Source organism: Archocentrus centrarchus, chromosome 16, assembly GCF_007364275.1.
Source record: "Archocentrus centrarchus isolate MPI-CPG fArcCen1 chromosome 16, fArcCen1, whole genome shotgun sequence".
Classification (NCBI taxonomy): Eukaryota; Metazoa; Chordata; class Actinopteri; order Cichliformes; family Cichlidae; genus Archocentrus; species Archocentrus centrarchus.
Genome location: NC_044361.1, coordinates 19,657,334 through 19,671,779, shown reverse-complemented (window position 1 = coordinate 19,671,779; position 14,446 = coordinate 19,657,334). Strand labels below are relative to the sequence as shown.

At 42.2% G+C, this 14,446-nt stretch overlaps 1 protein-coding gene across 10 annotated transcripts; it reads left to right on the top strand.

Annotated features, from left to right (window-relative positions):
* The first annotated feature begins 807 nt into the window (after positions 1 to 807).
* Positions 808 to 14,389, top strand: LOC115794343 (zinc finger protein 208). Of its 10 annotated transcripts, none has more exons than XM_030749800.1 (3): positions 808 to 1,015; positions 12,476 to 12,978; positions 13,698 to 14,389. In XM_030749800.1, the coding sequence occupies exons 1-3, from the start codon at positions 937 to 939 to the stop codon at positions 13,824 to 13,826; spliced, it is 711 nt and encodes a 236-aa protein (XP_030605660.1). In that variant the 5' UTR covers positions 808 to 936; the 3' UTR covers positions 13,827 to 14,389. The 10 variants fall into 10 exon arrangements, with proteins under 10 accessions (XP_030605660.1, XP_030605650.1, XP_030605652.1 ...); XM_030749790.1 differs by lacking the exons at positions 12,476 to 12,978; positions 13,698 to 14,389 and adding exons at positions 4,883 to 4,936; positions 5,075 to 8,562; XM_030749792.1 differs by lacking the exons at positions 12,476 to 12,978; positions 13,698 to 14,389 and adding exons at positions 4,836 to 4,936; positions 5,075 to 8,562.
* The last annotated feature ends 57 nt before the right edge of the window (positions 14,390 to 14,446 follow it).

Here is a 14,446-nt window from a genome sequence, read left to right as displayed (position 1 = left end):
TTTCTCCACGTTACCTCTCCTTTAACACACTGAAACTAGCAGAGTTACAGGGGCCCAGGCAGAGAAAGGGTGGGGCCCGCTTTCATCCTATATCCTGATTGGTTCCATCCACTGTCTATATTGAAGATGGGCCAATGGACCGCCCCCTCTAAATTGTGGGCCGGTCTCTTAGGGAAAAAAAGCGAAGAAAAAAAAAAAATCCAATCGCATCGGCCCCTGAGGCCTGTCAGCCCACCGGGCAAATGCCCGGGACGCCCGATTACCAGTCCAGGCCTGAGTGAAATTGAACTCAGCTTTTTTTTTTTATGTGGTCAAGCACAGTTAATTCATGATTTAATAAGGGTGGGAAATTACTTTTTCGCATAAGGTCAAGTAGGTTTGGATAGCTTCTGTCCATTAATAAATGAAATCATTATTTTAAGAATGCGTTTTTGTATTTGCTTGGATTATCGTTTTCTAATACAAAATTTGATTGCTGATCTGAAACATCTAAGTGTGACAAATATGCAAGAAATAAGAAGTCAGGGGGGCAAATACTTTTTTTGCAGCACTGTATATAAGGTGCAGAGTGAAATGATTCTCCAGGTTTGAGTGTTTATTAAGCCCATCCCTTTTTATGTGTCAGTGGTCTTTAAAAAGAGAAAGAGACTAATTGCTGAATGTGAAATTTCTTACTGGCCGCTGTGTATGGCTTGTTTTGTAGGACTGAGCACCTCATGCAATCTGAACTCTAGTGCAGATACAGAGCCAATCCGGCACGCAGCCATGGGGCACAGTGTAGGCTTTTCGTTAACTGCGCATGTGCTATGCAAACCCTCCGCGCCTGCTGCAGCTGCAGCTCTCAGCTCAGCGCTCTACCTTCTGGCACAGCATCACGTTTGTTCACCACAGAGCTGAGCTGAGCTTCCCTTGAGAGTTCATTCCTTGCATGGACAGATGTCTGCCGGGCCATTTCCCCTCCTTTTCAGCCTTTGTGATTCCTCGTCTGCAGAAATCGTTCGCGTTCCCGTGACTGGTGAGTACGTGAAAGTAGAAACGGGCGGTTACTGTGCAGCTGCTGCTTCATAGGTCATGGTAGCTAGCTTTCAAGCGTTAGTTAGTTATTCATTCCTTCGGCCTACTCAGGAACGTGGCCGGGCACCTCCTCCTAGTTAGCTTCCACTAGCAAACCCTCTGAGATGTTTGAGCAAGACCCCCCGTGTTTATGTACGGTAGGCGCAGATGTCAGGCTAGCAAACGGAGCAGATAAATACTGCTCATATTGGAAGCGCCTTTAGGCTTCGATCGGAGCTGGTAAACTGTAAATGTACGCGTAACGGTAACTTGGTTTGGGAGTAAAACAGCGTGGCTGTGTTTGTTAGCGGTACGTCCAGCATTAGCAGGCTAACGTACTCAGAAATCGCTGCTATTTTTATGTTACTTAGCAACGTTCCTATCAATTTGTATGTTTATGTTCATGTTTGAGTGTGCTGGCTGTTTGTGGTTCAGCTTCCTGTTTAGTCCGATAGTGCAAGCAAGCTTATGTTTGAGCTTCAAATATTCAGATTTTCAGAGTTTAAATTGAACATAATAACTCAAGTTTACATTTTGATTATGTTTTGCTAATTGTACTTAATCACATTTTTTTTTTAATTAGGGTATTTCACATAGAGGAATCCGGTGACACGTTGATTAATATTTCCCTAGTAGTAATGTAATGGCAATGACTTTTACATTAACATTTTTTTATTTGAGTGAACTCTGTGGCTGTTTTTAAGTTGAATTCATTCTTCATAAAAGAGTGTAAAAATTGTCATGCTGTTTTTAACAAATACATTTTTTTAAAGGGCTCAGGATAGTGTGGTGAACCTTTAGTCAAATAAGGGTGCACTTCCTGGCAGTGCTTCACATTAAAACCTTTTTCAATGACATTGTCAGTGCACAGATTTTAACTCCAAAGTGGCCAATTTGTCTTGGTGACTGACCAGGTGGTGTCATTAATGGCCCCAGTATATTTTATACAGGGATACTATTTTAGTGGCTCTAATTGTGTTTATCATACCTATACTGTTTTCTTAATCTATGACTAGAACGCTGCTTTTGGCTGCTGCCTTATTCACTTGGGGACACCACAGTGGGTAGCTGAGCATGATTGATTTGGCAGATTTTTATGCAGAATGCCCTTCCTGACACAGAGACCAGTACTAGAAATGTAGTACTTGAGTAACTGGTCCGTGTTGACAGCTTGCCTAGTCGTGTGACTGTGTTTGTGTGTACTAAACTAGACTGAGATTTGTGATTTGTGCTATTTATGTCATTAATACTGAATAGCAATTTACTCAAATGCAATGTTAAATATTTTAAGATGCTGGATTTCTAATTTTCATTAACTATAAGCAATCATCAGAAGTTAAACAAAAACAGGCTTGAAATATTCATTATACATGTAATCTCAATTCTGTTGAAGGTCTGTTTTCTTTGGTTCACTGTAAAACATTACAGTGTGGTGAATTAGAAGTGAGAAAAACCTATGATGTTACAACCATACGTAAATTTTGGGGGTCATAAATAACCCACACAGCTTTATGTCATCTTTGCCACAGCAGTGGTTTAATTTCTGTAAAAACTGTGAAAAGCTTTAGGCTAATCAGAGTAACAGATTCTTAGCAGGAAACATTTTTACGATTAGAAATATCACGGCAGCCTCAGTTAAATGCAGGGCTATTCAGTCCCTAGCAGTGTGATTATCTGTGATGTAAAATAGCAGTCATATTTGTGATATGGCAGCATAGCTAAGAAAGTGTTTGATGCTGTTAAAGTAAAGTAACAACGGGCATGTTGAGATTCAAACACCTCTTTAAGAACACAGTATATAGTTAACAAAATTGAGCAGCTACAAATGATGGGTGCGAAAAGGTGGTGGCTTCTTCTTTCGGTTGCTCCCTTTAGGGCTCGCCACAGCAAATCATCTGCCTCCATTTCACCCTATCTGTAGCATCCTCTAATGTCACACCAACCCTCTGCATGTTCTCCTTCACTGCATCCATGAATCTTCTCTGTGGTCTTCCTCTTTTCTGCCTGCTTTTTAGCTTCATTTTTAACATCCTTTGTCAATATATCCACTATCCCTTTACACATGTCCAAATCCCTCTCAGCCTTTTCTCTCTAACTAACCGCTCAATCTGAGCTGTCCCTCTAATATACTCATTTCTAATCCTGTCCATTTTGGTCACTCCCGGCAACAGCTCTTCAGCTCTGCCTCCTGTATTTTTGTTAGTGCCACCATATCCAAGCCAGACATCATAGCAGGTCTCACTACCATCTTGCAAACCTTCCCTTTCACTCTTGCTGCTATCCTATCACAAATCACCGCTGACAATCGTCTCCACCCACTCCACCCTGCCTGTGCTCTCTTCTTCACCTGTCTTCTACACTGTTCATTGCTTCAAGCTATTTTCGGCTGCTCCCTTATTCGCAAGGGGTTGCCACAGCGGGTAGCTCTGCATGTTTGATTTGGCAGATTTTTATGCCGGATGCCTGCCTGACGCAGCCTCGAAGGAGGTTTGTGCCTCCTCCCCGGACACTGTCCAATGCTTTGCATTCTGCAAATCATAGGGTGCTTGAAGTGGCTTGTCCCTTAATTTGTCACCCTTTCTATATCAGCTGATTTTTTTTTTTTTCTTTCATTTGGGTAGTGTAAAATTAATGATGAGGTTCTGTGCTGATTTGCATCACATGTGAGTGGCTGTGAGTGAGTGTAGTTTATCGCATGGCCAAACATGCAGCCATCTGGTTTTGCTCAGCAGCTCAGCTTTGTTAAGGCTCTCTCGGTTTGGTCTGGTTCAGAGGCAGTATCACAGGTCTGCCCCCCACCCCCACCCCACCCACGCTGTCAGGAGTAAGTTGAAGTGCACCTCATTGTGCCAGTGGAAATGAGGGTCAGTCTGTAGCTCTAGGATCTGATCCCATTTCTGCAGAAAGACCTGATGGATTCTTCTGCAGTCCCTCCAATCTAGGGCATACCTCATCTGCTCTGTAGAGCGAGGTGTTGGGATAAAAATTTTCTGCAAAAATCAGCTCTGACCAAGCATGTCCTTTACCACACATTTTTTTTATGGGTTCAAATGTAGTGCTTTTTGGAGGAGACATGATAAGGCATTAATTCAGCTGGGCCATATTCACTTAGATCCCACTCAACAATGGGCCTCATTCATTGTTTCCAACCTTTTTTTTTTTTTTTTTTTCCCCATAAAGTGAACAGAAGATAAGACATTCTTTTGGTTTTTTGCATCAGTGACCGTGCTTTTCTATTATAAAACTACACCTTTTTCTTCTTATTTCACCACTAGGCAAAAGGTACTGCTTCTAATATGCACAGTGCTAAGAACAAAATTGGTCCGTGGTCATATCCAGCAAATTGCATGGCAAATTTGCACACTTATTTAGTGCATAAATTAAGGTGATTTGTACACACTTTAGTGAATGAGGCCCAAGGTTTAGTGTGTATGGGAAAATGTCCATGTGTAATTTCTCCAAAGGGTTTTTGAATAGCATACAACGTAGAATTCTGGTTTCCTTTTTTTTTTTTTTTTTGCTTTCTTTTGTAAGGGATTCTGTAGGGGCAATTTAATGTTGCACTATGCTAATGTTGCACAAAACATCTGCTATAATGCTAATTGGCACAGGACAGAACAGCACAGAGAGACACTGGGGAATTCAGAGCTATATCAGCAAGAGCGTATCCCATCAGAGTTAGCCACCTTTACACACAATGATAAAAGGATCTAACCTTCTGTCATCTGCAATTGGTGGACAAATAGCAGACCAACAGGTTCCTCGTTAAAACTGCTTTACAGTTTTTGTTTTTCAGTGGGTCTTTTTCTGTGTGCAAATGTGCTCTCAGGCCTGTTGGGGAGTCAGCTTAGACCTGGTGGACTACAGGATTTGCTCAGCACTGGTAAAAATCCTAGCATCAATATTGACAAAACCAAAATTTGTGGAATTAGTGTCTACTTCTGGTGTATACTGTTAAAGGGAGACTGTTTGCTTTCCATTGCTGACATCCTTTTGTATATGTTGTGTGTGTGATTTACAGGACTCCACCCTGCTTGACCACGTGATCGCCTGCCTCGCAGGGTAAATTGGCTGCCATGATGCTTGGGTTACAGGGAAATGCTGCCAAAGTGTATCGCTGTGTGGCTTGTTCAGCCACTTTTACTGGACTGGCCTCCTTGCTAGTGCATCAGGCAACCCATGCAAGCCCACCCTCCAAGGTCACCTCCCCTGCTCCAACCCAGCCAAACATCAGCCCACATGAAACACTGTTTGCAAGTACGGATTCATCCAGTGAACACCTGAGCCCACCAACACTCTTGCCTGATAGCCCTACACCTTCTTTTTTTATTTGTGATTGTGGAGAGGAATTTCAGGACTTCGGTCTTATGCTGGAGCACAAACGTTCACATATCTCTCAAATACAGCTACTGCAGCCGCTGGATAGTAACATTGTTCTCCCTAGTGCAACAGATTGCGCTAAGGATTTTCCAACCCAGCATGTATCATTCACTCCTGTAACCCAGTCAAGTTTGGTCCTTACTTGCCCCTCTACCTCCAAGTCCCCAGCTGTTGAATTACCCACTTTAACAACCCATAAAGCAGATGTAAGCCTGGAGGATGATATTGCCATAGTAACCACTCCTCAAGGCCAGTGTGCACCCCCTGAAAGTGATCATGAGGAACAGCTTCAGAACATGTCACCCACTGCAGAGCAAATACCAGAGACTGTAGAGGAAACTAATTTCCAGGAGAATACAAATTCTGTTCACAGCAGTGAAAAAGGAGAGAATTTGCCCAAAAACGACACCCTTATGAAGCTGTTGGCATCAGCATACATGAAACACTTGCCACTCCCTCAGTGTCAGAATCAGAACGAAAACACAGTTGTCCCCAAGCAGGAAGCTGTGCCTGTGGATATAACACCAGGATCAAAAATAGAGGTGCCACCAATCAACGATCTTTCCATTGCACAGTTGAGGCGGCTGCTTGCAAAACCTGGTATAAAGACGAAGGCTCCGTCCATTAGCAGAATTCTTGAGTCCAGTAAGAAGAGGGTTGTCTCTCTAACTAAGACTTTATCCCCTGTTGTGGTTCTTGAGACCCGTCAGAAGCTCATGGATCCTGTTGGCAATGGCACATATGGGAGATACCAGTGTGGCCGCTGTCGTAGGGTCTTTCAGAACTTGGACAGATTAACAGAGCATCATTTCTTACACAAAAAAGAGAGGATTAAGTGTTGTCGCCGATGCAAACAGCTGATCATTGGGCGACTGCCTTTGCCTGATAATCACGTGTGCCCTCAGTTTGGAAACAGGGCTATTCAACCATCAAGCTCTTTAAAAAAGTTTCAATTTGCACAGAAAATAGTGCCATTCCACAGTCTCAACAATGCAAAAAAGGTTTTCTTCTGTCCAATGTGCAAGCACAGCTATGCACGGAGGTGGAACCTCAAAACACACAAGTGTCAAGGTCCAAGGTCAGCCCTTTCTCGGCAGATCAATCCCTCAATACAGAAAATGCTAGCGCTGCGTTCCAGTAACAGTCATGCCAGCGTTGGTGTAGATGAGATCATTGCTGCGTCCCACAATTCCAAGAGCATTGCCGTGGGCACTGAAGTTACTGGCCGTATCAAGGTAGAGGTGACCTCTCCAAACTCAGAACAGTCTGCAGTTTCGCAGTTGGCCTGGGCCCGGCCAGCACAGAACTTCTTCCCATTCTCCCTGAAATCTTCAGCGATGGAGCAGCACAAGGACAACTCTGTGTGTGGCAATTCACTGCAGCAAGGAGAGGAAAATAGCTGGGATGCAGAAGCAGCCAATAGTGAAGATAGTAACGAAGGGCAGTGGACGATGCCCTTAGATGATGAAATGGAAGTGTTTCGCTCTGCAGAGAAAGGTATTGATGATGAAGCAAACAACTCTTTGTCAGTCGAACATGCAGAGATGGAATCCCACGGTATGCGTTATTTTGTCAGGGATGGTGTGAAACGTTACCCGTGCAACAGGTGTCAGAAAACCTACAGCCGGGCTTCAACTTTGAGGCGCCACCTGCGACTCTGCGGTTTCAGGCCACGCGGGTTTGGAACTGTTGCACAGAGTGGTAGCCAGGGTGTGATTACACTAAATGCCAATAATGTCAAACCAATGTTTTCCTGTTTTGTCTGTGGGAAGACCTTCAACCGCAAAGATAACATGATGGTTCATAGAAAGAGATGTCAGTTTCAGCGAACCATGGCAGATGTGGAAAGAGGGACTGTGCAGACGAGCTTGCCAGGCAACACATCAGTTGACCCAGCAAGTCAAACCCAGGAGGATGATGGAGGAAACTGGGGCATCATGTCACTGCCATCTGTGCTTCCAAGGAGAGTGACATGTGAGTGTGGGGTTGGATTTACATCTCCAAGACTTCTCTTGGAGCATTTGCAGAAGCACGCTCAAGAGTCATACACATGTCCAACTTGTGGAGAGACTGTTAATTCCTGGGCAGACTACGAAGTTCATTTGCAGATCCACATGCATCCTCATCACCAGCTGCTGAAGGGACTACAGCCACAACGATCACAACCACTGTTGATTCGATTTCAGCAGCAGCAACCTCAGCAGCAGCAACCTCAGCAGCAGCAGCAACAGGCTCAGGCAGTGCACCCTCCTCCACAGAAGCAATCGCACCCAGAGCCACTACCAAATCCACCAAAGAAGCAGGGGAGGATTGTGTGCACACGATGTGGGAACACTTTTGCAACTCGCTGTTCCCTTCGAAGGCACATATCGTGGAATCGATGCAAAGGTGCACGGGTTACAAATCAACTTGCAAACCCACCCAAAAGCGTGCACTGTTCCCACTGCAACACTGACTTCCCCAACACCATCAGTCTGATTTTTCACCAGAGGAGTGGTGCCTGCAAGCCTGCCATCAAGCCTGTTCGCTGCCCAGTTTGTCTTCGATGGTTTGGTACAGTGGAAAGTTTGCAGAAACACCTGCTGACTCACAAACAGTCTGAATCATATCGCTGTGACGTCTGCCAGGGCACGTACCCAAGCCTGAAATCACTCAAAAACCACCGCAGGAGGATTCATCGCATCATGGCTGGGGACACAAAACCAAAAACACAAGAACAGCTTACTACTTAACAACTTTTAAGGCGTTTTTTTTGTTGTTGTTGTTTTGTTTTTTTTGTTTTTTTATATTGTGTCTATTTCGAGTATGATGCATTAAAGAAAGGAACCCTAATTATTATACTTCTATTTACTAGTTGTATTTGGGTTTTTTCTTTTTTGTTTTTTTTTTTTTTTTCTTTCATGATGTTGTACATAAGGTGTTTTTTAAAGTGTGATAGTAGCTTATTCCAGTTTAAAAATGGAAAAAAATACATACTATACATTTTAGTTTTACTGAGTTGATCCTTTATATTCCCTGTTCTCAGTAGCCTGTAAATGACTGAATATTTGATAACCAAACTTTTATCATTGAGTTGGTGCTGTAGCTTGTTGTTGTTCTTGGTGTTAATAAACATACCAGTATGTGAAACAGGAAAGTTGTATCACTTTGTGTTCCAGTATTGTGTTTAAACTGTGTGGAGGAACACATATTATATTGGCCAAACCCTTTTGAGTATAGGGTTCTTACTTCATGTTTTCAGATGAGTATGTTGCATGTTTTATACCCCTCCATCCTACATGGTACTCAGGACATCATGTTAATATTTTTGTAACTGTAATGTTTTCATGTACATGATGTACCAAGATCGTTACATTGCTGCTTCATACTTGAATTGCAGCTACCCAATAGGGGAAAAAAAAAAGTGATCTGATCTTTGCATAGATTTGCATATTTATGAGTGAACACTGATATCCTTCCCATTTTTTCTCTCATTAATTGGTGTGGCCAATGATACTACTTATGTAATATGCAAAGCGGGCTAAGTGGCTTATCAGGAGTTATAGTTTTCTTAAAAAACAAAAAAAAAAAACAATCCAGCTGCAGTGCCAAGTAACTGAACTCTCTAGGCCACAGTCTGAACAGGGGAAATTATAGTGTTTGTGGTATGAAGCAATCAGAATAAATCAACACAGTTGATAGTTAAATAAAAAGTAGCTGACATCTCCCCAAGACTTGGGTGTGTATTGTACTAAAAAAAGAAAAAAAAATCCTCGACAGTCGAGACCACTGTGCTCAAAAGACATATTAGCGGGATTTCAAGTCGTTTCTATAATCCATTCTTGAGAAGATTTTAACTTTATCAAATGGCTCTCATCAGCAGATTGAGGCTAAGGCTTTTTATAAAGGCAAATGAGTACCAGAGGTGCTCAACATCTGTCCCCCGACAGGAGACTTGCAGAGCAAATGGCATTGAGTTAAGATTGTTTTGTCTGCTGCTATTTCCAAGGTCTAGATTGAACATCTTAAGTAAGCATTGTTTTTCTTGATGGCATGAAGACAAATTCACTAACACTAACTGCTGCAGCTGTAATGTCAAAGATGGCTCAGGAACAGTCAGTATCGATGTCAGTTTAACGAGGTAAAACCCAGAGGCTGTGCTGCAGTGCCATCTTTACAAGGAGAGGAAGGGTTAATGTGATCATTTTTAGCAGACTCACATTAACGCATTTGTTGCAAGACTTGACAGCTGTACATCCATGATGTGAATCTCCTGTTCAACCACATCCCAAAGTTGTTCTGCTGGACTAAGATGTGGTGATTGTGAAGTACAGTGAACTCATTGTCAAGTTTAAGAAACCGGTTTAAGGTGATTTGAGTTTTGTGACATGATCTGTTACCCTGCTGGATGCAGCCATCCAAAGATGGGTACGCTGCGGTCATAAAGGGATGGACATGGTCAACAACAATACTCAGGTAGGCTGTGGTGTTTAAATGGTGCTCAGTTGATACTAATGGGTCTAAAGTGTGCTGAGAAACTATCCTTTATACAATTACACCAGCAGCAGGCTGGATCCATGCATTTATGTTTATGCTAAATTCTAACCCTACTGTTCATATGTCACAACAGATATTGACTGACCAGGCAGTTTTTCCATTCTTCTTTCAGTGAGTCCATGTTAATTGTAGCCTCAGTTTCCTGCTCTTAGTTGACAGGAATGGCACCCAATGTGGTCTCCTGCTGCTGTAGCCCATCTGCTTGTTGTATGTTGAGAGGTCTGCTTCTTCACACCCATGTTGTAATGAGTGGTTATTTGAGTAACTCTTGCCTTGCTATCAGCTCCAAGCAGTCTCTCCATTCTCCACTGACCTCTGGCATGTTCACCCAGAGAACTGCCACTCACTGGATATTGTCTCTTTTTCAGATCATTCTCTGTAAACCCTCGGTTTTATGTGGGAATCTCCCAGTAGATCAGCAGTTTTTTTGAAATACTGGGACCAGCCTGTCTGACACCAACCACCATGCCACATTCAAAGTCACTTAAATCACCTTTTTTTTTTTTTTTTCCCATTCTGATGCTCAGTTTGAACTTCAGCAGGTTGTCTACATGCATTTTGTACCTGCCATGTGATAGATATTTGGGTTAACAAGCAGCTGGACAGCTGTTACTAATAAAGTGGCCGACAAGTGTATTTCAAGGATTTTCCAACTTTCTCTCATTCATGGAGCCTAAGGCTGTTTATTTGACCAGGTTTTTTTCAGCTGTTACTGATTTGTTTTAAGGAAGGTTTTCAGGTGAAAATGTCACACAATAGTTTAGCTCCACAACTAAGCAAAACATAGAAACAAAGGAGATTACATGAAGGTGTTTTTGTTTGTTTGTTTTAGAAAATTCAAAGACTAGTAGCTCAGGAGAGGAAATATTGGTAATATTATGATACTGAACCAGTTGGCTGGAGTAAAGTTTTGATTTATGTGAACCTTTTCCCAAAAAAAGTTTCAAAAGGGCATCAGGTTTCACTAATTGTTAAAAAAATTTTTGATTCCCTTCTAAATGTATACAGGAAAATGTATAATATTCAGAAACAGCTCATCAAAAAAGGACAGAAAAATTAATAAATGATGCAGTTTTTTTTAAACTAAATTCTTAGTTACTGTTAATATCAAATTAAACTGGAAATTACATATAAATTATGTCAAAACCAAAATGTCTAAATATATTGCAATATTGTACAAAGTTAAAGAGCTCTTATTCCAAAAATCATTATGTACTTTATATTACTTACTGTTTCATATAACTTACTGTGTAGCGTGTGGGGGAAACACAAGACAAATATTAACTCTATTTTTTTCACTTCAAAAAATAAATAATTTTTTAAAGCCATGTGAATGATAACAAACAAACCCATCATGAGCCAACAAATCCATTATTTATTCAAAAACATACACTGAAATTCAGCTGTTTTGTAGATTATAACATTATTCAAAACAAAGCATAATTACCACTTAATATCCAGAAGCTGTTTAAAATGAGAGATAAAATATACAAATTATGAGAATTTTTTTTTATCTATTTATTTAAAAAAAAAAAAACAAGCTTAGGACCAATAGGAACTGACACTGTGTATCTGATAAACGTTTGAATGTTTGTTTAAATGTTTGTCATGAATATGCTTTAGATACAAAGAGTTCACCTGTAGCTGCAGATTTGACATGAATGGTCTGTTATTGTTTATTCTTTTTGTCATGAGTTAAAGGTGCAGCTGATTACATTTCCCTGAGGGCGAGGTGTTATATAAACTTTAGCCTACACCTTTCAGTTTGTTGTGTAAAGATAGGGTATCTCAGGCGAGCAAACCTGAAAAAGAAGATACGACTTCATTCCCTGTTTTGTTTCTTTCTTTTTTCTGTTTTTCTTTGATTTTATTAATAGATTCAATGTGTTAGGAGTCCCAGTCGGTGGCGCTAATTCAACATAACATCGCGTGCTATTTACAAGAAGAAGAGGGAAGATTTTTTTTTTTTTTTTTCTTTTTCCTCCTCTTCTTCCCTCTTGTTTTTCGGTGTGGTTGACAGGCTAACTGCTATCTACTTGTGCTACATACCGGCGACTCAGCCACTTTGTGAATGTTTTGCAAAACAACAGCAGACAAACGGTTTACAGCTTTCCAAAGGTTAACGGCAGAGTATTGAGACGGCGTCGCTTTCGTTTTCATGTGAGGGTAAGCTAACGTAGTTGCTCATGATATAGTCGAGGCTAACACTAGCATGCTAGGTTTGTAGCAAAGGAAGCGCGCGTTAAGACAAAAACGTTAGAACATTACTGGCTGACGCGCTTTCCCCGCAGGTGTGCAGTGCATTTTTTGTGAATTATTTATCATCGAACAATCTGGGTGAATCGTTCACAGTGCATGGAGTGACCCGCCAGTAACTGTGTAAAGCTCAGAAGTTTGTACTTCGTTTAAACGTTCAAAAAGAAGCTAAAGTGATGCTAAATGTGCAGTGTACCTAAAGTTCTGCTTGTGATTTGTATTAACGCTCAAACCTGCTTCCTCTCACCAGCACCAGCGGGCTCCCCGTCACCGGTGAACACACTAATGCCCAGCCTAAGGATGGAGACTGGAAGGCAGAGCGCCGTGGACCATAGTTTGGTCACAGACTTGATGAACGGAGGCCAGATTTGCTTTAGCTGCGAGCAGATATTTGCAAATAGGAGGTTCCTGGAGGAGCACATGTGTTCTTCCGCAAGTTTCATCTGCTCCTGTGGGACAGAGTTCACGGAGTACAAGCACATGCAGGAGCACAGCACCACGCACGAACCGGGGCACCAAGTGCTGGATCATGAAACGATACGGAAGCGCAGGATTGAGAAACGTATAGAGGAGGAGGAGAAACTGAAAAGGTTGCGGAAAGGTGAGGTGATTTGGAATACACCTAAAGCGGCGGCTGTTTGGACAAAAGGCAACATGCCCTCAGATTCTTTGGAGTTGAAACCTGTACTGCAGGTACCCACTGCGTCAGTATCTCGGGTGCAGTTTCCCGTGCAGTCTCCAAAAATTTCACAAGTGCCTGAGTTGAACCCCTCGATGTCACAAGCACCTGTCCTCCCAAATCCCAAACCCCCAGTAAAAAACATGCGGAATGTTTTTGGAGACGTTGGCGCACCAACAGTGGATCTGTGGACACTTTATCAGCCGGTTGTGTTGTTGCAAACGGTGCGCCATTTTAGCAAGAAGAAGCCATATGCTTGTGGTATATGTGGGCAGTTTTTTTTCTCAAAGTCCTTACTAATCTCACACCACAGTTCACATATTGCTGACAAAATTTCTGGCTGTATAGGATGTGGGCTGCTGCTCTCCAGCAAAAAGATAGTGCCTCGCTTTCATGTTTGTAACTCGCCAAACAGCGCATCCAAATTCAGGCTAATCACAGCAAAACCGCTCGGTTATAAAACTATGAATGCAACAAGCAGGACACAGAATCTGAGCAACCTGGGGCTTCTGCCTAATTCCTCTCTACAGGTGGCAAACCAGAATCGCAGCGCGGCTCGTGCCGCTTTCACCTTGAAAAATCAAAACGACAGTAATAGTCAGGGGCTACGTGTCACTCCATTATTGCAGAGTGCATCCAGACGTAACATCATCTTTCCCTCAAAAAGTCAGACTCCATCTTTGCGGCTAAAGATGCCCACAAACTCTGCAGTGGTATCTTCTGCATCGAGTGGCTTCACATGCCGAGTCTGTCGTATTCCTTTTGAAACCGCTCCGCTCCTTCAGAGGCACAAGTGCGTCAAAGCACGGGAGTTTATGGCCCAGCACGTGCGAGGCAGCAGGCAGCAATACAAAAAGATGGCAAGCCCAGTTCCCGCTCAGGTGAATGGCGAGAGGAAATATGGCATACCACCTTCTGCTAACATTAAGAAGAGCCAAATCGTGACTGTAAGTTTGGAAAAAGGGCAAGGGATGGTTCCTGTCAACAGGAACACGGGAGTAGATAGCGATGACGACTGTTACATTGTTGAAGGCGGACCAGACAAATCTGCTGAGATGATTTACCAAGTAACCTCGTCTGTCCCGATCAAGACTTGACAGAACTAGTGAGGCACATCCGGTCTGCATGTCACAATTAAGGACCAAGAGCAGAGAGATGGCGGCATCCTGGTTGAAGGGAATTAGCTCGGTTAACTGCACAGGAGCACAGTGCTTCCTGGATCTTGAGAAAAGGTAGTGATAATAAAGATGCATTTTAATTCACCTGGATTTATTTTGTTAGTGCATTTTGAATTCCCAGAATTATGAAGGTGGCACCCCTGCAGTGGGTGCAGGTGTAAAATCCAAAAAAATGTACGTATGTGGGGTTTAACTATGCTGTATTATATTTTTGTTGTTTTTAAATATGTTTTTAGTATGATCAGAATGTGTTGTGAAGCTGTGGGGATTGTCCAAATACCCAGTTTGTTCTTACCAGCTTTGTCAGACTTTTAAGAGTACAATATATAATGTATTAAACTATATTTTCAAACTCACCCATGAT

Bases quoted from the DNA above. Each gene is read 5' to 3' on its own strand.
- LOC115794343 (XM_030749794.1), top strand. From the start codon at position 5,130: ATGATGCTTGGGTTACAGGGAAATGCTGCCAAAGTGTATCGCTGTGTG.